The sequence below is a fragment of the Mandrillus leucophaeus genome, unplaced genomic scaffold, assembly GCF_000951045.1.
Source record: "Mandrillus leucophaeus isolate KB7577 unplaced genomic scaffold, Mleu.le_1.0 Scaffold1225, whole genome shotgun sequence".
In the NCBI taxonomy this organism is placed as follows: domain Eukaryota; kingdom Metazoa; phylum Chordata; class Mammalia; order Primates; family Cercopithecidae; genus Mandrillus; species Mandrillus leucophaeus.
The window spans coordinates 526,058-552,054 of NW_012100599.1; the positions used below are offsets into that span (position 1 = coordinate 526,058).

Consider the following 25,997-nt stretch of genomic DNA (forward strand, 5'->3'; position numbering starts at 1 on the left):
CCATTAGAAAGAACTATTGAGCTTTAACCATAAACTATGGAGCCAATTGAATTGTTTTGTTTTAATTTAATTTTTGAATAAGTCATGCATTCACATGGATTATAAATCAAAACAATGAAATGAGTTATACTCTGAGAAGTCCTTTTCTCACTTCTGTTCCCTTGTACTATATTTGTTTTATCCCTGGCTCTCCACCTGTAGGCCATCACTTTTATTAGTTTCCTAAGTATTCTTACGAGTATATTTATCCATATATGAGTAAACACATATAGTGTTTTTCGTACTGTTCCCTCTCTAACACAATAGGTAACATATGAAGTAACATTGATAACACAATAGGTAATGTGTGTGTGTGTGTCTGTGTGTGTGTGCACATATCTGTATTCCTTTTAATGGACACTTGGGTTGTTTTCAGACATTTACTATTACACACAGTGCTACAATGATATGATGCCAATACATTGTTGTACATGTATGCAAGTCTACCTGTAGAATAAAACTAGAGTAGGATTTTTGGGGTAAAGGGTAAGTACATGTGAAATTTCAATAATGTTGCCAAATTGCTCCACAGGGTTTATATTCCCCCAAGCAATATATTAAAATATGATTTCCCATGGTCTTCTCAAAAGGAGAGTGTTAAGCAAACATGTTCATCTATCAGCTTGGCCAAAATCTAGAAGTTATAAAGTATAATTTTAATTTTCATTTCTCCTATTCAAAAAGATGCTCAACTGTTCTCATGATGTTTAAGGGCCATTTGATGGATTTTTCTATGAAATGTGTATTAATTTTCTTTGCCAATTTTTCTATTGGATTTCTGATAATTTTCTTATGATTTCTAGTAGCTATTTCCATACTAGTGAGATTATCTATTATTTTAAATATGATCGGAGTTGAAAATATTTTCTCCAAGTTGTTATTTGTTTCTAACTTTGCTTATGATTTTTTTATTATACATACAGAAGTTGTCTAATATAGTTGAATTTATCAAACTTTAATTTTATACTTTCTGTGTTTTGAATCATAGTTAGAAAGACTTTTCCCCACTCCAAGGAAGTCACTTATATTTTCTTCTGGCACTAAAAAGAACACATTTTATCATGAACAATTTTAAACATATACAAATAGAGAAAATAGTATCATAGACCCCAGCTATCCATCATTCAGCCTCAACAATTAGGAATATTTTGCCAATCTTATTTTGTCTATTTTCTCACCTATTTTGAGAATGTTTAGAGCAAACTCCAGATATATTATTTTCTTCATAACTGCATCTATATATGTAATAACATGTAAGGATGGACTTTTTAGAATATACCCTCTAAACCGTTAAGATAACAATTCCTTAAAAACTTAATTAAATAATGTAAAATGACTTAATAAAATTATTCTGTGTTCAAATATTCTTTTTGGAAATGTTTATGGCTTTGTTTTTGTGTATACAGTATGAGGTATATATCCAACCTTATTTTTTTCCTGGTCACTCAGTTGTCCCAACTCAACTTCTTTAAGTGTATATCCCTACTTTACTAGTTTATGTTTGTGACATAACAAATTCTTATATGTATTTGAGTCTATGTCTGGACCTTCTATTCTGTTTCATTTGTCTGTCTGATCATATGCTAGTCCTGTCTATACTGTTTTAATTATTGGCACATTATAGAGTTTCACTATTAGGACTAGTTATTCTCCAAACGAAATAGTAAATTAACTACTCCAACTCATACTATTTAAAAATTGAAGAAAATTATAATTTACAATGCAGCCTTTTCAGGTCAGGGAGAGGCCTGGTGATTTAGAAACCGGCAGTAGAGAAATGGGAGTCAAATGTGTGACAGTGAATGTGGTCCCTAATGAAAGTACTAGTAATAGCATCCTCCTATTATATAGTTATATATTAGTTATATCCTAATATACCATGAGAAAGTAAATAGTAATAACATAAAAGCCTGAAGCTTGGGGCAGGTGGGAGGAAGAAGAGGAGCCAGCAAAGGAAAAAGGATACGGTTTTGGTGGTTGAATTGGAAATCACCAATCCTGGTTCTTCTTCATCAAAGTGAGAAAGGTCTAGGATAGAGATGGCTGAAATATTTGCTTTATGCCATTCTCTGGGGAGCTGCTGAGAGACACGCTGCAGAGAAGCAAGGCCTGGGTAAAGTGTGTTAAGGAGGGCTGTGCTATCATCCTGCTCCGGGCAGATCACAGGTCTGGACAGGCAGCAACCCTGAACCTCAAGGCTGCCAGTGGGCTGGTTTGTGCCTCTGAAGACGTTAGAGTGAACCTCACTGTGTGCTTCCCAGGAAGACAGATGAAGATGTGTTTTTCTCAACCTTCTTTCTGGGAGACAGTATTAAATTTACCTAACGACATATTTTTATTGAGAATAAGCTAAGAGAAGTGGCTTTTTTTTTTTTTTTCTTGGATACCTTCTTTGATATTAGCAAAGAAGTGACTTCTAATACCAACTTATTGTAGGAAAGACATCTCAAGTGTTTAGCAGGGGCAAGTCTTTTTTTTTTTTTTTTTTTCTCCCAAAATGCTCATGTCTCCTGGACTCTGTCTATGTCTTCACCAAAACCCAGAGAATGTTCAGTTGGTCAAAGCATGGTGAAAGGTGGAGGAATGGCCTGGGATTGGTATATCATGACTTAATTCCCCTGCAGACACCCTTAATTACCCTTGGCACAGCTTGTAACCTCCTCATCCCCAATTTCCTTATACCCTGGAGATGATCACACCACTCTTACCTCACAGGGATGTGGAGAGGATTAATTAGTTTCGGATGGGAAAGTTCTTTAAAGATGAATCATGTGGTATAGGGAATGTGTTCATTTGAGGCCTCTCAGCCCTCAATTAGGAATAACTGCCCACTGTCCAAACACAGACACTAAAGGGTAAATGGAAATTGATCTGCCTTAGAGCCAGGGGAGTGGGGTTTGCAAACCGAAGAGAATGGTGAAGTCAACCTCAATCAAGCATTTATTCAATGATTATGTTCCAAGTGTCTATCCTGTACAAATTGTAATGGGCAATCTTTGGGGGACTTTGGGGGAGTGTTAAGCGGGGGAGTGATGAGCTGTGCTCACTGCTGGAGTGATTATTACCTACAGCAGAAGACAGTTGCCAGACTTGTGAGTCTGTGGACTAGAAGTCGTCTTTGCCGTCAGTGGATGTGAGCTGGGCATTGGGTACAGTGGGTTCCACATCCCATACACTGTGAACAATTAGGGTCATCGGTGCTTCCCCAGCCCTCTCACCTTCCAGATGGCCGCCTCACCAAGTACTTTGGCCAGTCTCTCTTAGGCACTTTTAGTGAGACGAATCTCTGCATTAATAAAAAAAGGAATAAAAACGAGATGAATCCTTTTTCTTGGCCTCTTTCAGTTCTGTTGTTATATGCAACTCCTTTTAAAGGTACATCCAAGGTGTACTTTTTTCAAAACACAAGCTAAAAGGCGCTATTTTAGGCATTATCAAAGAACACTTTCTCTAGGAGTTTTATGGTCTGGAAATCAGTGCAGAATACGAATGAGATCTCAGTGTGCGTTTCCAGCTTAACTTCTTTTTTAAACGTTTTTTCTCTTTGAGGTGACCTTGAGTGAGGGTAGCAGGGAGAAGAAGAGGGTGAAGAGGAAATAAAATTGATTAAGAAAGGGGGTACGAGTAAATTTGGAAGGTGCAGGAAAGGGCTTTCCTGGACACATGAGGCTCCTGAGAACATTATCGCAGTGAAAAGGTCTGGGACTGTGGAAGATGAGAGGCCGCCAGAATAATAAGCAGACAGCAGTTCAAGAGTAGTTTCTTAATTTAAGTGAGAAGCCTTTTGTCAAGTAGGAATCTAGTGTTATTTCTTGAAATACTCGATCTTAGAAAGGAAACTATAGGGCCAAGCATCATCACACAAATAGAGGATTCCAGTTTTCAGTGAATTTATTATATTCAAATAAACTTACATCTCTGTAGATATTGATAGGTATAATAATGCAGTAAAAGGGTACAGCCCAGAATATAGTATAGCCTCAGTGGGCTTCAACGCTATGTCCATACCAACATGTGCCCATCTTTCTGAGCCCTTTTATTAAAGTTTGAGAATCTTGCTCATCTCTCTCTGCTTATTTAATGATGTGCTTTAGTGATGGTAGAAGCAGAAAAAGCTAAATTTTTGAGAGGGTGGTGATATTTGTATGAAATTATAAAATATTCTTCAGCTAGATTTATCTTCTGGTATACTGCTCATTAATATTCTCGTTTTCTTACTAATGTCTTCCTTCTTACCCTGATTGGTTTGTAGCATAAATCTAGTCGTTGGTTTCCTATAACTTAATAGATCATAACAATTGCCCTTACACTTCATAGTAAAGAGGCTACCCTTTATTCATTGCAACATTGCCTGTAATACCTCTGCTAAAACAAGCCATAATGCTTTGGTCCAGAGTGGCTCTTTTCCTGGTGTTTCTAGCCAAGATTCAAGGCTCAGTCAGGGTCATGGCAGAAACCACCTGGTATAAACAACCTGGCGTTATTTAAGAGAGTTAATAAAGGGACTGTTTACAATGATGTGGGCCAGATTTAGGGGTAGTAACAGATTCCAGAGTTAGCAACAGAGAAAATCATTTCCACTGTATTGTCTTATAGGCCTAGAAGACAGGAGAAAACAGTTGCCAGAATCCAGGAGATGGGAGCTGCAGAGTTGGCCCCCTGCTAGGATCTGTGGGACATGATGATAACCTGATGGGGAGGGAGTCAGGGGAATAAATGCCCAATCTCACTGTCTTTCCATCTTCCAATCTACCAGCACCTGCTATTGGCAAAACCAAACCAGCAGCCAGTGGAAGGGGAACCGTGTGAGCGTTCTTTAGCTCAGCTTCCCAGAGCACAGTGTAGGGTGGAGAGGGATAGAGGGTGTTACTGGAGAAGCAAAGAGAGAAGCCAAGCAGAGTTCATTTCCCTTTCACCAACTGGGATAGCTTGGGAAGGTGGTGTGGTTGTAGTGTATTTCAGGCCCCACACAGTGTGTGTTGAATCACAGGCGAATGTACTAGGCCATTGTTGAACAGACCTTCAGTTGCTGAAAATGGAGTTCTCATAATCTCCACGTGGGTAACTGAAAAGAGTGTTGTTAAAAGATTGTCACAAAACTTAAAAGATTATTCACTTAAATAAACAATCAAAATAGAAATGGCAATAATGATGGTAAAAATGTGAAAAGTCATTTTTAAAAAATTCGCAATATCTGCAAGTGTATGAGGTCTGTGTTCACTTAGAGACCTTCAGCCCGTCTCCAAACATGGACTGGGCCTTCTCTGCCCAACCCATTGCTAAGCAAGGAAGGACAGTCTGTGTCCACCAGCAAACTCCAAGCTTTCTTCAGGCTAGAGAGTACCTCATGGGCTGGAGTAGGCATGGAAAGATTTTGTGAATGAAAAGTATTTGAACTGGACCTTCGAAGCAGGGTGGGGAGTGTGACACACACTTGAGGCAATAAAACAATGATACGAGTGAAAGCACAGAGCCTGTTGCTTTTTAAAACAAATGCTATTACAACTACTGCATGTTATTTATGAGTATAGGCAGATCATATAGATTTACTAGAAGGCTGATAAATGGAAACACTCCAGTGAGGCCTAAATATTGCTCTCACATGTATGCTAGAGTAGTTTTCTTAAAATTGGTCTTCAGAGGAATTTTACATTCTGCTGTCATATGTGCTCAGATAATCATAGAATTTGAGAGCTGAAAATATGTATATTGAATTTCAGTCTTAAATCTTGTCAGCTATCGTATGGCCTTAATAATATTGGCCTGTATGATCATCCATAGAGGAACAATAAATCTCTGCATTAAGCTTTCTAATTGATTTAATAATTTGACAAAAATGGAAATAGATAGGGGCTTATGTTTTATTCTCCTTTAATTTCCACAAAACTCTCTGTAATATAGGTATGTGATATCTCCATTTTACTGATAGGGAAACAGACTCAGAGCAATCCAGTGATCACCTAGAGGCAGTAGATCCTGGACAGAGCTAGAATTTGCCCCCAGGCCTGAGCGCCTCCAAAGGCTGGTTTCTCCCCATTATACTAGTCAGCATTTACACTTGACTTTACCCTTGTGGGACCATGAACCATATCATGAACCATTTAATCTAGTTTTTCATGTTGCAATTAAAACACTATTTAATGTACATAATTTTTCAGTTTCCTCTGGGAATATGAAATTATGCACATATATATCTTTATCTATGTACAGTTCCTTCTGCTCCAAGTGGTAATAGTGGCAATTTATGGAGCAAGTGACACGCTGTAAACTTTGTTATATATGCAGAATGCAGAAATTTTTTATTAGGATTGCTTTTATAAGCTTGTCAGCTTCCAGAGAGTTCTTTGAATAATCTGTTCTGGATTTTGTGACTATGCAAAAGTCAGCATGATATTCTTTTGCCATAGCATGCAGTTTATTGTTCATTTTTAAATGCCCTCCTGTTTCAAAATGATAGATATCAATAAACATGTTCTTTACTTGGTTAATATATTTCTAGATGTAGATTCAAGAATGAAGTTGAGTGAGTGGGGGCTTTATAAACAATGGTCAGTGACATAAAACCCTGGGACGGAAGTAAAAAGACGGGACAGATGCCTAGTAACAATTCTGCATTGTGCAGCTCTCCCATTTAACCATGTGGGTGCTGAAGGCAGCTGAGATGATAGGGAATACTGTTCCTTAAACAGAGTTCTAGGGACAATTTTGCAATCTGACACATAGTTCGTGCTTAAGCAATGAATTCATTCAATAAAATATATATATGTATGTATGTGTGTATGCACATATACACCTATCCAAACACACATATACAGAGAAATTTCTCAAGTGAGAAACACATCTGTATGAAAACTTTATTTTTACAATCATTTTTCTATGTCAGCTGAGGCTAAATGAAGTAAAAAAGCACTAGCCGTCACCTTACACACTGAGTGACGATGAATGCTAAATTTCCTCAACTGAGTGTCACGTATTAGACTGCATTTGTGGCATGAAACACTCCTCTACTCAACCAGTGTCGAGTAATGGACCTTTAGCCAGCTGCTGGACATTTCAGCCTCGATTTCTCTTAGGAGAGCTTTGATTGGTTATTAAAAGAAATGAATTCAGTAAAGAGAGCAGCTCTCCTGCAGAACTTCTGTCCAGCTATATCTTTCTCTCAAGTATAAAGACACTCCTCTTCCATGGAAAAGAAAAACAAATCTTTCGTTTGTATACCTGATAGCAGAAGTAACTGTATAGAATTACCTTTCAATGTTATGTCCTTGGCTTTTTCAAAGAAATGGCCAGGCTGGGCACGGTGGCTCACGCCTGTAATCCCAGCACTCTGGGAGGCCGAGGCAGGCAGATCACAAGGTCAAGAGATCGAGACCATCCTGGCCAACATGGTGAAACCCCTTCTCTACTAAAAATACAAAAATTAGCTGAGCATGGTGGCATACCCCTGTAGACCCAGCTACTCAGGAGGCTGAGGCAGGAGAATCGCTTGAACCCGGGAGGTGGAGGTTGCAGTGAGCCGAGATCGCACCACTACACTCAAGCCTGACGACAGAGTGAGACTCCGTCTCAAGAAAAATAAATAAATAAATAAATAAATAAATAAATAGCCAAATGACGAATGCATCTGGAGGTCCTCAAAACAAATTTCAGACATTATTCATATGTTGTTTGGTGCCCCCTATATTGTAATGGTATGACTCATTAATTAGAGAATTAAGTATCAGGAAGAGTTATCTTTTCTCAAATAATGAGAATCAGTGTGTCCCATGTCTCCCCTGGCTTCTAGGAAGTGCAGAGCAAAGGGAAACCCACAGCCGAGTGCTTTGTTCCTAGAAGGGATTAGGATCTTTACTATCCTCTCATCCAATATGGCTTTTATTCAGTATTGGAAGAGCTTTAATGCATACATGACTTGGCATAAGCCTCTCAAAAATCATTTATGGAAGCAAACAGGGTAAAAATTATTCCACCTGTGTGAAGGAGACTCTCAAATTTGATCAACGCATTCTTATTAGGTTCCTACCATTTGTCCAAATAGTTGCATAAAACATGACAAGCCAGTCTTGACTCTTTTTAAGGGAGTTTCTAATTCCTAAACATCTAAGTTTTTGTTTGTTTGTTTATTTATTTATTTATTTTTTTCTTGAGACAGAGTCTCACTCTGTCACCCAGCCTAGAGTGCAGTGGCATGACCTCGGCTCACTGCAACCTCCACTTCCCAGGTTCAAGTGATTCTCCTGTCTCAGCCTCCTGAGTAGCTGGGATTATAGGCCCGTGCCACCACGCCAAGCTAATTTTTGTATTTTTTTAGTAAAGACGGGGTTTCACCATATTGGTCAGGCTGGTTTTGAACTCTTGACCTTGTGATTTGCCCACCTTGGCCTCCCAAAGTGCTGGGATTACAGGCATGAGCCACCATGCCTGGCTGCTCTTAAAATTTTATCTATGTGGACCTCTTACCATGTTGCCTTTCTAATGTCATGAAAGGCTTCTCCAAAAAGGTATAAAATCCTGTCTGTGACAGAAATGTAGCTGAAGAGCTGTTACCTTAGAAGAGTCTTTTAGCTTTTTCTTAAAATTTGAATCACATTTAAAAAGATGTCTTTAAAATTGATTAGACTGTTTCTCCACCCAAATTATACACTTATGGGCCATGGATTAATTCATGATTAGATTTAAAATTGATTTGCATAATGAATTAACATCGGTGCTGCTTTAGACATTCTCTTTGATCAGGTTGCATGTAGTAGAAAAAGCTCTGTTTTTGGCATTGCAAAATGTACACCTTTAAACTTAAAAAATGAGTTACTTGTTTCTCTGAGTTTATGATCCTGTGCTTGATGAGATTTTTTGTAAGTTTAGATTATTTAAAGCAGTACAGCAGGAATCTGAAATGTGATGGGACTGCTATATTACATTTATGACTGTATGGAATAACTAGAATTCTTCATTAATCTCTTTCCATAAAAAGTATAGAATATTAGAAGTGGAAGGGACCTTGGCAGTCATTCATTCCAACTTTCCCTTGGTTGCAATAGAGAGAATTTCTAAATCTTCTTAAGAAATCAGTGCACAGAACTCAATCCTATTGACCAGGTTTACTCCAGCCAGTATGCAATGAAGCTGAACATTTATGCCACTTGATCTGATTTCTATTATGTTGCTAATAATGTCTAAAGCAAGGGTGAAGGAGGGAGAAATGGGGGAAGCAGGCGCCTAAGATTTCTTGAACCCCACCTAAGTGAAATGTATTTTACTTATGTAATTGTGCTCAATCCACACCACAACTTAGAAGTTTCCTGCGTAACTCTAAGACTCACTTTTCTTACTGGCAAATGGGCACAATATTTCTTAACTCTGTGGTCACCTGGTTGGTAAATGTAGAACCAAAATTTTCTTCTAGGTATTTCTGAACCTAAAGCTCATTGTTATTCCTCCTCTCAAAGATGATTATATTAATTCTCATCAGTCACATCTTACCAGTGGCTCATATTGACTTTTGGTCCCAATAATTTTTGAGTGCACAGGGACAGTGTGCTCAGTACAGTACCTGGTACAAATGCATGACTTTTAGTTGCACTGCTTTCAAGATTCAGACAAGCTATAATGATGGCTAAGCCTGAATCATGATTTTACTTTTCCCTATTGAATGTTATTATCCAAGAGTAAAGTCTTGTGCTCGATAGAGAGCTAATATCGTCAGATTGAGATGATGGGGTTGATTGTAAGCTCAACTTCTCTCTCCTGTTCTGCTTCAGGCACATAGAATGCTAGATTAAATATATTAAAATTAAAATAATTCATATTTAAACTTGTGGGGGAAAACAACCCTCCATGTACCAGAAATAGAGAACCTATTGGCAAAGAGAAATTGAAGCTGTAGGAACTAGGTTCCCAACGCCCAGGTAAGGTTAGGAACTGAAGCCTCAGTTCCCCTGCAAGGAAGGGAGTGAGCACCTGGTCTTGACTAAGCCCCACCAGTGTTCTTCCTAAATTTAATGGGAAACAGCATGTCTCCAGGTGCCAACCTGGCCTAACAGCCAGAAGCAAGTAGCACAACCCTTGTTGTAAATGGTAAACTTTTCTGGCTAATTTCCCTTTGGAAGAAGAGTCTTTTTGTCTTTTCCGCTCTTTCTGAGTAAAATTTCAGCTTTCAGTTTGAATTTCCACTTTGCCTTCTATTCTTTTTACAAGGGAAGCCAGGCCTGTTAAAGATTGTCATTAAAGTGTCTTACTGTGAGATAAGTGGTGCTTGCAGGAAGGTGTGAATGTGAGTGTTGATAGGCATGTTGGACTTAGTAGAGCTGTTCCCCTTACATTATCTATTTCATTTATTTTATTGGCAGCTGAAGTTGGCCTTGTGCTTGCTGACTCATTTTTAGCAATTGTGCAAGAAATGCCAGCATTTGCCACCTTTGTTTAGTCTCTTCTTTTTCAAATCACCTTTCATCATTTCTTTATCATCTTTGGACACCCTGCCAATTCTAAACAGCCCACCACTTTTGTCTTGCTTACTAACTAAGGCAGTCTTTATAGGTCATAGCTAATGAGGTTGGCTCTATTCCATAAAGTATTTGCTGAGTATCTAGCATGCACTGAGGATGGCCTGGGGAATATAACAAAAAAATGTGGGTCATTTTCCTACCTCAAAAGAGTTTATGATGTCAAAGATGTGCTGCTTCCTGAAAACCCCATCAACTTTCTGTCTTTTCCCTGAAAGTGTAAAATGCCACATGTTGGATGAGATGATTATCCAGGCTCAAACTTGGGAAATAGTCATGCTTCTGGACCAAGTGCCAGGTAAGTCCTTGATTCTGGTCAGTAATAGGCCAAAGTCTCAGGTGGGGCTTCCTAAATTTACAAATCTGGCTACCTGCAATTCTCTGGAAGCCTGAGAGTCGCCCATCCCTGCTGTATCCCTATATATATGCCTTGCAGAAATCCCTTCCTTCTGGCAAGGAAGCACTCTGCATTCTGGAGCAAGTATTAATGTATCTTCCAAAGGGAGGACTCATAAAGCACAGGAAAGATTAATACCATCGGTGAGGGATTTCTGACCAGGCCTACTATGTGGGAAGGATGGATGAAGGTAATAAGCTCTGTGTTGGGAAAAATGTTTTGAGCTACCCTTGAGTTCACGAAGTGGACCAGATACCTAATATATATGTGGAACTTTCTCTCTTAATGTCAAAATATGAAAATGTCTAAGTCACAGGAAGCCAAATTATTATAGCCATATTCTGAAAGAGCAAGAAGTTGCTCTTAACCATTATGTGGGTCTCTACAATCAATTATGTGGATTCCTTTGAGATACTCCACCCAGAGGGAAAACATGTCTAGACACATAGTTTTGCAAATAACCTGAAGACGCTCATAGGCCACCTCTCTTTGCGTATGAAGAAGTAACACTGCTCTATGTGATGGCTTTGGAGAAAATAACCTGAATGACTTAATCTAATCCATATGAAAGATTTCTCCGCCTCTGGAGCAAAATATAAGCTCTCTTGTGACCTTGTTCTGCCACAAAGGGCTGCAATGAAAGCCTACTCAGCAAAGTCTCAGCAGATAATTTTTAGCTCAGAGTCTCTGTGAAATGATTCTAAATGTAAAACAACTGTCAGCTACTAGAGTTAGTCATTTACTTTTTCATTATCCTAATGTGTTTGAGTTGTGAAAAATAAAACAGTCATGTTAACACAAACCTACACACTGAAGAATAGATAGAGATAGATGTAAGTCCTCAGGAAGAAGCAGTAGATGGTAAGAGATTAGAAAACATGCTCTGGAAATAGAAGACATTTTTATTTAGTACTTTCCTCACTTGACAGGCAAAACTTTGGCAGTTTTGCAGAATTTTGATAGAATAAGTCTATGCTATTTTAGTTAAAAATGGAAATGAAAATACATTTTGTCTATATGGAAGCAATTTTTTTTGGTATACTTCTCATTAGCTTTCAAGTTTAGCAGGCTAGGCTGTGCTATGTGGAAGTGTTTTGAGAGGATACTATGTTCTGAGAAGTGTGTTGGGATCATTACATATGTTGCCGCCAAACCACAGTTTCCTCACTTGTACAATGATAAGGAAGCTAGGGTTCCTACGGTGCTATTTCGAAGGATAGAAAAACCAGAAAGAAGCCTAATCCTTGTGTTTGTTTTCAATCAGTTGTTTTTAAGTTGTCTGTCATTTATTCTTAGAGAGACTGTTGCAGTGTATCTGAATTCCATATTCCTCTATGTTCACTATCATTTGTATCCCTTTGTTTCAGGAACTAGAGATAAGGCTAGGAATCTGGGACCAATTACTTGATAGAGAAAAAGCATTCTTGGCATTGTTCACGATTAGATGGTCTAAATTAAACAACTTCTTGATTTTGCTGGACTCAAAATTCTTGCCGTGGCAAGTAAGCATCTGTGTGATCTGGCCCTGCCGACTCCCTAACTGTCCAGTCCCCTACTTCTTCATGTTCCAGCCACACTGGCTGCTTTTTTTGAGTTCCCCCCATGAGGCAAGCTTCCTCCCATCTTAGGACCTTCGTTACTTTTCCCTTGATTCTTTACTTGGCTGATTCTTTCCCATCATTTAATTTACCTGTTCGAATGTCACCTACTCAGAGAGACACACTGGGTCCATTGTCTGTGTAAAGTAGCACCTTCTCTTCACTATCGTCTCGCCTTATTGTGTTTCTTTCATGAAACTTATGACTATCTGAAATTATGTTTTGCCCACATGTATTGCCTGTCTTCTCCCTCTAAAATGCAATTTGCATTAGAGTCAAGACCTTGTTGGGGAGTCAGTGATAACAATAACTTGTTATTTATTAGGTATCAATAACAACATGTTGAATGAATGAGTGGGCTTTTGTCTCACACTGAGATTACATGAGGAAAACCAAACTTTTTACTTGTGATACCAAACTGGGGATTTGTTCATAATAGTAAGTGCTTACTTAGTAAAAATTAGTAAAATTCCACGCACGTAACTAAGTACTTTACAGGCATTAATTTAATTCCCACAACCCTATGAAGTGGGTATTATTACTCCCATTTTATAGATGCAAAATTTTTGGTACAGGGAAGTTGAGGAGCTTGCACCAAATAGCAGTTTTGATTGCAGGTATTTGAGCCAATGCTCTTTACTGTTGAGTAGAAAGTGCTCAATAAATAGAGCTTTAACCATGCACTCAGCACATGTTCTCAGCTCAATGACTCAGTGCATGCGAACTATGTGCTTCACTTCCTATGCACTGGGTCGTTCAGTCCTCGGTTCAAAACTATGAGGTAAGTACTATCCTATGCTTGTTCTAGAGATGAGGAAGCCAAGTCTTGGAAATTCAGCAACTTGTCCAAGGTCCCATAGTTGCTTAGTGGTGAAAAAGAGATTTGAATATAGACAACACGACACTGAAACCTATATCTTAGGCCTTCTCTCCATATTATAAGAACACTTGAGGATTGCTACTGGAACAGTCATTCTGAGACTGTGAAAAAGGGATTAATTAGTTTCCCCCACTCAAAGGGTCTCCACTGGTATAAAGAAGGGTACAATAATGACTATGGAATAGACCAATTCAGAGAAATAAATAGGAGAAGCAGAATCTGTATCGGTACAACCACTTGACTGTAAGGGATAATATTTTTTGCTAACTGTCCATTTCTTCAGAAAGAGCATAAGAATAGAATTTAGAAATCCAATAACTGAAAGGCCAATCTTGGTTTCTAAAATGAACTAGGAAAGATTTATATATATTTTTATATATCACTAGGTATGATTATGTAAATGAGCTATAATGCAGGTAGAAAGTCTCGCTATTGTTTTTTGAAACATACTCACACAAGTTGTTGTTGTTGTTGTTTTATAACTCTGAGTACTTTCTTAGCAACTCAGTTCTATTAGTGGCAAACGCCATCAATAGGGATGATAGGATGTTATGGCTACATATTGTCTAATAACTTAGTTCCATCCCCATAGGCAGGCCTTATTAGCGACACATGCAAAATCAGTATACCCACAATAAGAGAGAGAAGAAAATTCCTAGAATCTGTGCATTATTGCTCTGGCTTCAAACAAAATGTGCCTGTGAAGGATTATGCTTGTATATGCAGAGATCGAACTTTTTCCTTTGAAAAATTCCCTAAACCCATTGAAACTGGTTGATTCAGCAAGAAGGAGTTCAGCCAATATTATTGAACTCTAGTATTCCAGTATTTTCACAGAACTTTTATGATGAGTTCTTTTATGTACACAATCCTATGTGATCCCTTCTGAACCTACATTTGATGCTCACATTTATCTACATATGTGGGCAGTGTAGGTAAATGTGATGAGGAAATTAAGGTTAATAGAGTTTAAAGAGCTTGCCCAGGTCAGGCAGCTAATAAATAGCAGAGCCAGCACCTGAACCAAAGTCTTTAGGTTCCCAGTTAACATACTTTTTCTGCTGCCCACACCTCCCCCTTGTCAAAGGAAACCTGTCAGTGGTGACATTATAAATGTTCTTGCTACCAGGTCTGCCTCTGGGGTAGCAGAGCCAGGGGGCTTAAGATGTCATAGCTTTTACTCAGTGCTATGTACATGTCTGTCATTTTGTTGGGATTTTCCCCTGCCTACTTAAAGTCTGTAAACACGGTGAGTAGTATTTGTGGACCAGGACTAACATTATATGGTTGTCAGTTTTTCAGACAACTTTTATTCTGTTTCCTCTAGAACCTCCTGGCAGCTTCTTGTGCCCAGGGTGACAGAAACAGGAGGGGCTGGCAGTTCACAGCGACTCTTGTCTCTCTTCTTACTATCAGTGTGCTGTGAGATCTAGCAGAGATTTTATTTCTCAGACTCCTTGTCCTTTCCCCTGCCGTCCTTCTCACTGCTCCCACTTTTATTGTTTCTTCCAGGTTTTGAAAGAGTTGCAAAATTTATCAAATGTAAATGTTGACTCAAGGAATAGAACTGACAGATAGGTGGTCCAGTGACTTTGGCTCAACATGCCTCAGAACCACGGTTGATTTAAGAAATCCGGTGATTCAGCACAGAGGAAACCAGCTAGCCGCAGGCACTGAGGGAATGGGGTGCAGCCAGGCCAGCTCTGCCTGCTTGTCCTTTCTGAACTCAAAAGGCCATCGTGTGTGCTGCTAAAGCCTACCTGGCTAGTGCAGAGGCCTGACCAGTAGAAGGAGGTCATTACTCACCTTTCATCTGATCAAAAACAATGCAATTTACTCACAGGTCCTGGCCCTACAGAACAGGTTAGATGGTTGGATATATTTGAATAATGGAACTTTCCAAACAGAAGCAAAACAAACACCCACTGATGTGTAAAATATAAAGAAACTGAACCAGTGTGTCTTTTCACCACAGATAGAAGAGTTTGGACCGCCCAGCACACAAGGTCAGCATGCTGCTCCTCTGTCACGCTCTTGCTATAGCTGTTGTCCAGATCGTTATCTTCTCAGAAAGCTGGGCATTTGCCAAGAACATCAACTTCTATAATGTGAGGCCTCCTCTCGACCGTAAGTAGTGGTGGTTGCCATCCTAGTTCGTGGCTGTGGGGTCAGAGTGTTCATATGAAGCCCCCTTTTCCATTTATTGTAACTTTGTCTTTCCCAGAACATTTGGTTTATCCCTAGAATAAAACAGAAAGTCTCCATTACTTCTATGGGTAAGCGTATGGTAAGTGAAAGTTTCTCCATTTCTTAAAATGGTCTGGCTTCCTGCTGAAGTTTTAATAGCATTCTTGTTTTAAAAAACACTTTTGGGGCCAGGCGCAGTGGCTGACGCCTGTAATCCCAGCACTTTGGGAGGCCAAGGCAGGCGGGTCACGAGGTCAGGAGATCAAAACCATCCTGGCTAACACGGTGAAACCCCGTCTCTACTAAAAAATACAAAAAATTAGCCGGGCATGGTGGCGGGCGCCTGTAGTCCCAGCTACTCGGGAGGCTGAGGCAGGAGAATGGCGTAAACCCGGGAGGCGGAGCTTGCAGTGAGCCGAGATCCGGCCACTGCACTCCAGCCTGGGTGACAGAGCGAGACTCCGTCTCAAAAAAAAAAAAAAAAAGAACTCGCACACACACACACTTCTGAAACACCATTCCTAATCATGGCCTAGTAGAGGAAATTCATTGTTCTTTGTGTCTTCCCTGGAGAAGGAAATTGGCTGTTGAATGTTTCTGCATAAATGATCTATTAATTTTTTCAAATGGCCATTAAGGATTTTGAAAACAGATTTATTTGTTTGAAATTTGGAAGAAAATATCACCTGGATTTTCATTACTACCACGCATAATCACCATTAGCAAAGGTTACATAAGACTCAACTTTCCCACTAATAGTTTAAAAATAGGCAAATATTAGTGTATATCATCTACAGGACATATATGTTAATACATTTTACATACATATGTATAGATACGTGTTTGTATACATATGTCATTAACCCTCCTTTCTTTTTAGACAAGTAAAACTTCTTTGATATACTTTATTAAAGAGTGATTCTTATAAATAAAAAATTATTTGGTATACATGTGAGTGCCTGTAGTTCCCACGCCTGGAAGAGTATCAGAATCATTATGAAAGGATTTTTAACTGCATATCCCTAATCACTTCTCCAGAGATTTAATAGTCAAAAGGGTGAGATGCAGAATGTATTTATTTCTTTTTTTCCCTGCTTTTCTTTTTTAAGAAGCTCTCCTGATACTGTTGATACATGGTCAGGTGTGAGAACCCCCTCTTCTTATACTACTCCTAAATGAGATCTATATCATTACTGTTCTTTACTTTGTGTTTTATTATTTGGAATGGTTATCTCTGTGTGTGTGCATATATACACATGTATACTACACATGTACATATACATACATATACTACACATATACACCTTGAACTACCATTATACATTCCTAAATTGGTAATAATTATATACTGATAACTGAAAGACATGGCACAGACATCATTTTCATAGACCCTAACTTCTCTACAAATTTTGAAATTTTTAAGCTTAGTACAATTTTATGATGAGAAAAAAATAATTTAAAAAAAGAAAAAGTAATACATGTTCATTATAGAAAATTCCAGAGACAGAAAACATATAGAAGAAAATAAAATTTATTTGTAACCTCAAGATTCAAAGGAGTTTTTCTTTTGGAATATTTTCCTTCCAGTGTTTTTTCTATGTATGTGTATTTACATATGTGATATACTGAGATGGTACAAATTTAGTTTTACACAGTTTTTCCTGTCTTTATACATATTTTGAATATTTCCCAATGTCTTTGAAGATAGTTTAATGTCTTCTACATTAACAAAAAAAATCATAAGGCTGGTCTGTAGCTTATTTCACTATTCCCCCACACTTTACATCAGAAAGAAAAATAAATCACAAGCAACCTAAATGTTAAATAATTCTTCACTGATTATCTTTTTAAATGCACTTTCTCTTCAGTTGGCTAATGACCTTAGAATAGATTTCCTGGAATTGGAATTACTAAATCAAAAAGGTTGTGCCAATTTATACTTTAACCATTTAGCTACCAGCATTGAATATTAGTATTTTTTAACTGTACTGATTTAATTGGTGAAAATGGATGTCATTATTTATTTATTTACCTAATACACTTTCAAACATAGGCAAAACCGAAATATATCCTCAGTATTTAACTTCCTGTCCTCCAAACTTTAGCTTTTGATATTTTGTTCTTGTTTTATGCTACCATACATATCCTCCCCTTTTTCTGAAATTCCCACTGCTTTCTGATTTTCACCCCAACTTCTAGTTGTATTACTAGGATGGTTACTGTCTTACTAATAGAACAAAGAGGATGAAACAGTGTCTTTGTCTTACAAAAATGGGAGAATTGAAAGTTGTACACAGGGTCCTATACCTTATCTATACAGAAATGTCAAATTATTTTAGTTTTTTCTTCTTGGTCACTAAAGTTACAAGATACTAGAAGGCAAAAAAAAAAAAAAAAAAAAGGCATAAAGACAAGTTGCTCTCAGTTCAGACTGCCAGCAACTCAGAAATCCTTCTTTCCATAACAAACTAGTCTAATGATAAGGGCTTAAGAATTACTATCATCCTCATATTAAATGTTATATTCCTGGCCAAGGTCTAATGTTGTGATGATTGGCATATTATCAGATGAGATTACTTGTTTGAGGTTAAATGTAGCTGTATTGGAAGTGCATATGGACAGAAACCAGCATGATCTGATGTGCTAGAGACTACAAGGTATTTGCTTGCAACCCCCTATTTAATCATTATACTTCTGCAAGTCATGAGCATCTTCATTATTAATATAAATATTATTATAGCTTAGAATTTTAAAAATCACACAACTAATCTGTGGGAAGAACAGAATTCAAACTCAGGTTAATCTGACTCCAGTTCTTTTCAGGGATGACACATGTGTTCCAATACCTCTCCCACCCTCATTCACCCCCTCAGCCCCTACTTATTCCCAAATTATAAATGATAATAGAACAATACTATGCATCTTTCAAAGTAGCTGTGGGACCACTTTCATTACTCTATAGTGGCAATTCTTAGAAGACATTTAAACAAAAAGGAATAAAGAAAGGTCCCCAAAAGCCTGATGGGTAAATCTAGCTCTCTAGAAACAGAAATTTTAAGGATGAAAGCTTCTAAGTTTTGTTTCATCTGTTAAAGTTGCTAATTTTGTGCCATATTTGATGTTTGAAATTTTTGTCTTCTGTAACTTACTGTTTCACTTTGCTTTTTTCTTTAAAGCTACACCATTTCCAAATAGCTTCAAGTGCTTTACTTGTGAAAATGCAGGGGATAATTATAACTGCAATAGATGGGCAGAAGACAAATGGTGTCCACAAAGTAAGTGTGCTGAGTTTGGAAGACTTCTGTGATCTCATTTCTTTTGAATCTCTCCTGATTTGATGATGTTCTTTAGGAATCAGATGTATTTTTTTCTGAGACTATCCGAGCATCAGACTATATTGAGAGTTCTTGGAAACTGGTGTCAAAGCCTCACATTGAAGTTGAGTACCTTAAGGAAGAATTTCTTAAATGTTATTTACCAGGGAGAACACATAGACCACAATATTGATTAAGTCATTCTCAGAATTTCAGAAATACCTGATTATACGTCTAGAAAAGTCATACTTACCATCTCAAGACAAAGGATGATTTCTGTACTCTTTAGATACATTGATATTTGGGAAACTCATTCATTCATTTAACAAACTTTCAAGTATCTTTTTAGTTTGTTTAGTTTACTGATATATCCCAGTGCCTAATCCAGTGCCTGGCCCATGTTTTCTCAGTAAATATTTGCTGACAGAATGAATGAAAGTCTCTGATTAGATAGTCAGGGAAATCTTCTCTGAGAACTGTACCTTAGAACTAAGACCTGAGTGACCACAGCAAGCTGCCATGTGGAGATCTGTAGGAAGAACATACCGGGAAGAGGGCATCGCAAATGCAGAGTTTTCAAGGTTGATAGTTGGCCTCTTCAATGAACAGGAAGGAGACTGGCTGCAGAGGGTTAGTGGGAGATGGAGGAAGGATCTGAGAGGGAAGCAAGGGCCAGGACATGCAAGAGCTTCTTTTTTCTGATAGTTTGGATTTTATTGTAAAGGTGATGAGAAGGTGGTAGGGAGTTTTAAGCTAGGGAGTCCACAGCAGTTGTGTTCCAAAATACTGCTCTGGCTGCTGTGTGGAGAATGGAGGGTTGGGGACAAGAGTAGAAGGGAACACCAAGTGAGGACTCTTGTCTTCAGACAGAAGATGAGAATTTGGACTAGGTTGGTAGGAGCAGAGGAGGTGGGGAGGTGAATGATTGAATGCATATGAACTTGGAAGTAAAGCAGACAGAATGTGCTGATGGATGAATTGAAATGTTAAAACCATACTTATGAGGAGATTGGGTTGTTCAGATTTTAGAACGTGCTGTGTTTTAGGTTTTTCAGATATAAAAGGCCAAGAAAAACAAACTCCTGTGGAATTGGAGATAACTAGTTTTGGTCTCCTGTTACCAGGAATCTTTTGGAAATTCCAGTACCACATTATTTATAGCAGTGGCATAGCCTTATCTCTTCCAGTTAAAACCAATGTGTGGAGTCAATAAATACTACACACTGGAGACCTCTACTATGCCTGAGAATCTTATGCCATAAATTAGCACAAATGGCTGTGACATCCATATGGACAGTGTTTTTTCTTATTTATTTTCAAGAATAATTAATTACCAAAATATGTTTTTCTTGGGGTTCTTTTACATTTCTGTCAAGGGACCGTCCTTAAGTTGTGTGTGTGCTTATGAGTGTATGTGCATGCGTTATTGTATATATTCGGGGATTTATTTCTACATTTTCAGCAGAAATTTATCTTTACTTCAAAGTTTTCAAGGTTTGTTGATGCTTCTCTTTACTACTTTGTTTCAGAGAGTATCATCCTTTAACAATTTGCTTTAAGTTGCCTTGAAAACTGCGCAGCAAGGGTTAGAACAGTAGTAAACTGCGGCACTGATGACCAGCCTATTAGGCCTTATCTTCATGGATCATGCTATTGTTTTGAATTGTACCAAAACACTGTTCCTACTAGGTCTGTGCATAATGCTCCAATTTGTCATTAGTTAACCAAAGCCATTTTAGCATGCAGGCAAAGATTATGTGTGGCTGTTTCTGGGTTTTAGGATTTCTTCTCTGTTGAAACATGGCTGAACCAAAGGAAAAGCTGCAGCTTTCCATCACCAAGAAAACATCAGAGATGGGAAGGGTGGAAGAGAGTCAGCTCTGCTGCATCCACCTGAGAGGCTGACTCTTAATGGGCTCAATACAGAATGGCCCTGCATTCCAGCATGGCACGACAGGACCATTCTTGACTATAGGCCAGGCAGGTCCCAAAGACACTAACCACCTGGAATTCTAATTGAGGGTGTAACTTCTTACTTTTCACTCTGTCATTTCAGGGAGTGATAGTCAACCATTTCTGGGGGCAAATAGGCCTACAGCTATTGTTCTTTGTCATCTCAGGTTTCCTTTTCACTTTACAGCTTCACTTCTGTGGTCTGTCGGGGTTGTTAAAAGAAGTTCTCTGTGTAACAGGATATGACAAGAATGACATTTCTTGTTTTATTTACCCTGGCTTTTATGCTGACTTTTTAGGGCTGCCTTAGCATATGTGCCATTCTGTATGAACACATGCAGCTACCAGTTTTCGATTCTTCTTTGTTTGGAATAGAAATTGAAATGTCTTCTTCAGAACTTTTAGCGGCTCCCTTTCCTTTTGAATCTGGAAGTCAGCTACTCTTGTAGGGCACTCTACATTATATCACTGTATTAGTCTGTTCTTGCATTGCTATAAAGAAACACCTGAGACTGGGTCATTTATAAAGAAAAGAGCTTTAATTGGCTTACGGTTCCATAGGCTGTACAGGAAGCCTGATGCTGGCATCTTCTTGGCTTCTGGGGAGGGCTCAGGAAACTTACAATCATGGCAGAAAGCAAAGGGGGAATGAGGCATCTCACATGGTGGTTGTAGGAGCAAGAAAGAGAGCGGGGAGCTGCTACACAGTTTTAGACAAGCAGATCTCACGAGAACTCACTATCACAAGAACAGCACTAAGGGGATGGTGCTAAAACATTCATGAAGGATCCGCCCCCATGATTTAATCACCTCCCCTCTCCAACACTGGGGCTCACAGTTTGATATGAAATTTGGATGGGGACACAGATTCAAACCATATCAATTGCCACGTGGTTTAATATTAAGTATACTGAGGAGTAGAATAATGTTCTGGTTAAGAGTGCAAGCCCTAGAAAACCTCCTGGGTTAGAATCCTACTCTTCACCATTTTCTTTCTATGTGACCATAAGCAAGAAATTGTCCTCAATTTACTGTAAAATGAGGCTGTTAATGTGACTTATCTTAAGGCTTATGGTAAGGATTGAATGCTTGAACGCAAGTTAGAGGAGTACCTGGCTGATGGTGCACACTCAATATGGTCTTGCTACTGTTCGTATTATGTAAAGCTTACCACCACTCTATCAAAGCACCAAGACACTTGTTATCTATCATCATTTTCCTAAAACCAAAAAAAAAAAAAAATGAGCTCAGAAGATCTAACATGACTTGCTCACCTATGACAGAGGCAGTTCCATAAGCCCAATCTTCTCAGCTTTAGTCCAATTTTTTCCCATTCTATGGCATTGCTGTTGTAGTCTCTGATCAATAAACTAAGAAGCATTTCATTGGCCTCCGGTATAAAAGAGACACAGAACCAAAGAATAATGTCCTAGGATATTGAATGAAACTTCTCGAAAGAACCCTAAGTAATAAAATGTGAGTGGCATAAAACCTTAAGGATAATTCTGGGTAGAAATGAGGTACTGTAGCTATACTAAGCAGGAGGTGGTGGGTGGTAAACAGGGAAAGTAAGAGTTAATTAAAGAGGAGGAGAGAAATGGAAATACATTGATGAGAAAAGTCTAACATATTGGTAGGATTAAAACCAGAATAGAAATTATTAGGTTGGTACAAAATTAATTGCAGTGTTTGCAATTAACAGATGAGTGAAAAAGGTGATCGTGATGTGTAATTCAAAGCACCTGCTTTTCACCCCAGCTCACCACATGGCCTATTAATATATAAGAGAAAAATGATGAATAATGAAACAAGTGTTCTGCCCCATTGCATTTTACCTTCACAATTTTCATTTTATTTTAGATTTCGAGAACGTGCTTCAGAGGGAGAGAAAAAGAGAGGGCCAGAGACATAAATATTTTCATATCAAATGAGCAGACCCATGGTTTGATAAAATAAATGCTTTCAGTTTTTCCTCAGCTCTAACCGAAACCACAGGATGAGTGCCCGTTTACATTCATTTTCAAAACCCGCACGTGCTTCAGAAGCTGGTGTCTTGAAAATATCCCCTAGAAACTTCAGAGTTCACTGCTATGAAATGTCTTGCCTAGAAACCCCAGGACTGGCCTGAATTTGAGTCCTTTCTTGTTGAGCGATCTCTTTTGTAATGTGGATAATGAAATTACCTTGTTTCTCGGTTTTGTTTTTTGTTTCCTCTTGCCTAGACACACAGTACTGTTTGACAGTTCATCACTTTACCAGCCATGGAAGAAGCACATCCATCACTAAAAAGTGCGCCTCCAGAAGTGAATGTCATTTTGTCGGTTGCCACCACAGCCGAGATTCTGAACATACGGTAAGGATTGTGTGTGTGTGTTATTGTCTAAACTTTCATGCTAGTAACATAAGTCGTAGATCAAAGGAGAGGCAGGAAGGATAGTAAAATGTTGACCGTGTTTGCATTTTGAGGAAAGACTCCATACAAGGATAAAATACAGACCAAAGAACAGTTGGACTTTCTGTCTTTCAAAAAGAAATAATGTTACTATAAACAAGCGGCATTCCCCAGACTCCAGAGCTAGACCCTAGACCTCAGACTGTGGGTGAATGATGTAAGGCCAACTCTGGTAACCTGAGAGCAAACTATCCACAAGAAAATGGCAAAGCCTGCTCTGCTCTGTTGATGGCCAGGAGTCCCCAAGAACACTGCAAAGGCACACTGGAAGGTGACAAGGGGACTATGGTGACAGTTTTTATGAAGGAAACTTTGTCTTATCCGCTGCTTCTGCTTAGATGAGGAAGGGAGTCTGAAGGATTAGCCTCAGTTTAATATGATGAACTGTAGGTACCTTTTAGATCAATTGATCACTGTAACGTTCTCATTCTATCATTCTAAATGAGCATTTCACTCCTTTATATGCCTGGAATTCTGAAATGCTTAAGAAAGAATTACTTGAAAGTATGTTCATTTCATGAGGTTTTAGAATTTGATTTACCCTGTAAGTACAGAAAATGATTCTTAAATCAGTGGCTTTTAGCTCTAGCTACACAAGAATCACCTGGGTAGCTTTTACACGCTCTGCTTGTTGTTGAGGGATGTGGGCCGGCAGGCTTTCCACACCAGTTGAAATGGAACCTCAGAGTAGGGTCCTGGGTGTCAGGATCTTTTTAAAAAGTTCCCCAAGGTGATTCTGATGTGCAGCCAGGGTTGAGAACCACTGATATGGATGCCTAAAATTGATGCCTTTATCATACCTAGTCATCCTGGAAGCCTCTATGAATGGCTGGGTTTATCAGGTTGAGGCATTGTACCTGGCAAGGTTTGGTATTACCTGAAAACATCCCCTGAAAACACCTGTTAGGGACAAGCCTTTTTTTTTTTTTTTTCTTACACCACTCAGCAACCATAATTAGCAAACCATTGTTGCTGTAATGATAAGAATCAGGTGTTAGCATAGACAATACAGAGTCATTATTATCCCCTAACAAGTAGCACTAGGAAAGAAAATCAATGACTAATCCCAAAGGTTCCTAGCTTTCATTTTTGTCTGAGTGTTTTCCCTTACAAACCTTTAGAAGATTTGTGGATTCAATCAAGCACTCTTATTCAGTTTCTCTTCCTCTTTGCCTTGCTAACGCTTGGGTTGGGTTTGACGCAGATAACTCACAGTTAGGATAAAAGACTTTCAGCATGGTTTTTCCCTTCCATTCCATTGGCATTCGTGGGGGAAGGGTACCCAAGAGCCTAGATGACGCAAAATTGGATAACCAACTCCAATTATCTGTCTTCAGATAGAGCTGAAGAAGCCTTTCTTTTATCTTTCTTTCTTTTTCTTTCTTTTGCCCCTTCCCTCTTCTTCCTATTATTCACTGTCCTTTCCTCTCTCCTTTTTGTAACAGGAGTGTAGGTCTTGCTGTGAAGGAATGATCTGCAATGTAGAATTACCCACCAATCACACTAATGCAGTGTTTGCCGTAATGCACGCTCAGAGAACATCTGGCAGCAGTGCCCCCACACCCTACCTACCAGTGCTCGCCTGGGTCTTTGCGCTTCCATTGCTGTGATGCCACCATTCCTAGGAGAGGCAGAGACCAGCCTCTAAAGCACAAGCCAAAAACTGTGTGAACGGCGAACTTTGGAGTGAAGATCAATCTTGCACTTGGTGAAGAGTGCACATTGGACCCCAAGGCGAAAGCCAGTGGTTTGCTTTGATAAAATGTTCCCACATAAGGCCACAGGACTGAGGATGGGAATTTGGCAGGGCCTGAGAAGATGGTCTGACTTCCAGGCTTCCTGGTCAAAGAGAGCTACGTTTGGTCAGTTCTGCAGAGTGGATCCTGGCAACTAGTCCCACCTGACTAGGCCTTTAGCTGAAAGAATTTCTTGACCTCCTTGACTGCCTCAGAGGCTGCCAGGTCAAACCTTCTTGTTTATGTGATTAGCTCTGTGAAATCTAACCCTTCCCCTCACGAGAAAGCAGTTTTCCCCACCAACAGACTAGTGCATGAGAAAGGCAACTGCCACGAAGAAAACTTCCAGTTGAACTAACATGAAATCTATTTGCTAATTGTGGGGGGAAATAAAGCTTTTAAATTATACAATGTAAATGCATGCTTGTGTGTTTCTTGACTGATGTGGAGACCTCTGGTGAAACAGTTACCAGGACCATAAAATAGGTCACTGACATTTGTGTCCATGCACCGTTGGTGATATGTGTTAAACTATAAAATTCTATGCTAAAGCTACTTAGCTTTTATCTTTTGGGGGAGAGATGCATTTTAGGATGCTAATACAAACTCAGTGACCTGAGAATATCTGGGAAACCTCCCTGATAAAGGAAGATGACACCTTGTCATATGATGCACCCTCAGCAGTAGTAGCTTCAAAAGTTCTAGTCAGAGAAAATGGCAAGGAGGGTCCCTTTTCCTCCTTCAGTCATATTCTTTATGCATGCCATGTCTACCAAGATAACTTCTGTAAATACATGCTAAAATATTTGGTCCCATTCTCTTCTCTTTCCACTTATAATGCAATCTCTGAATTTCAAATGAGCATCTTCTTCCTGTTTCTAGAATTCTGATTTCCTGCCTTCAGTCACACTTTGGGATGACCTTTAAACACTCTATCCT

General features: G+C 38.8%; 1 protein-coding gene across 1 annotated transcript in view; it reads left to right on the forward strand.

The window, feature by feature from the left end:
* The window catches only part of LYPD6B (LY6/PLAUR domain containing 6B), a 116,102-nt gene extending 90,627 nt beyond the window's left edge, over window positions 1–25,475 (forward strand). The window contains exons 7-10 of the mRNA XM_011971466.1: window positions 15,392–15,543; window positions 18,780–18,878; window positions 23,093–23,223; window positions 24,768–25,475. Of these exons, the coding sequence (XP_011826856.1) occupies window positions 15,429–15,543; window positions 18,780–18,878; window positions 23,093–23,223; window positions 24,768–24,932 (510 nt within the window). The 5' untranslated portion in view covers window positions 15,392–15,428 and the 3' untranslated portion in view covers window positions 24,933–25,475. The remainder of the gene's footprint in view (window positions 1–15,391; window positions 15,544–18,779; window positions 18,879–23,092; window positions 23,224–24,767) is intronic.
* The last annotated feature ends 522 nt before the right edge of the window (window positions 25,476–25,997 follow it).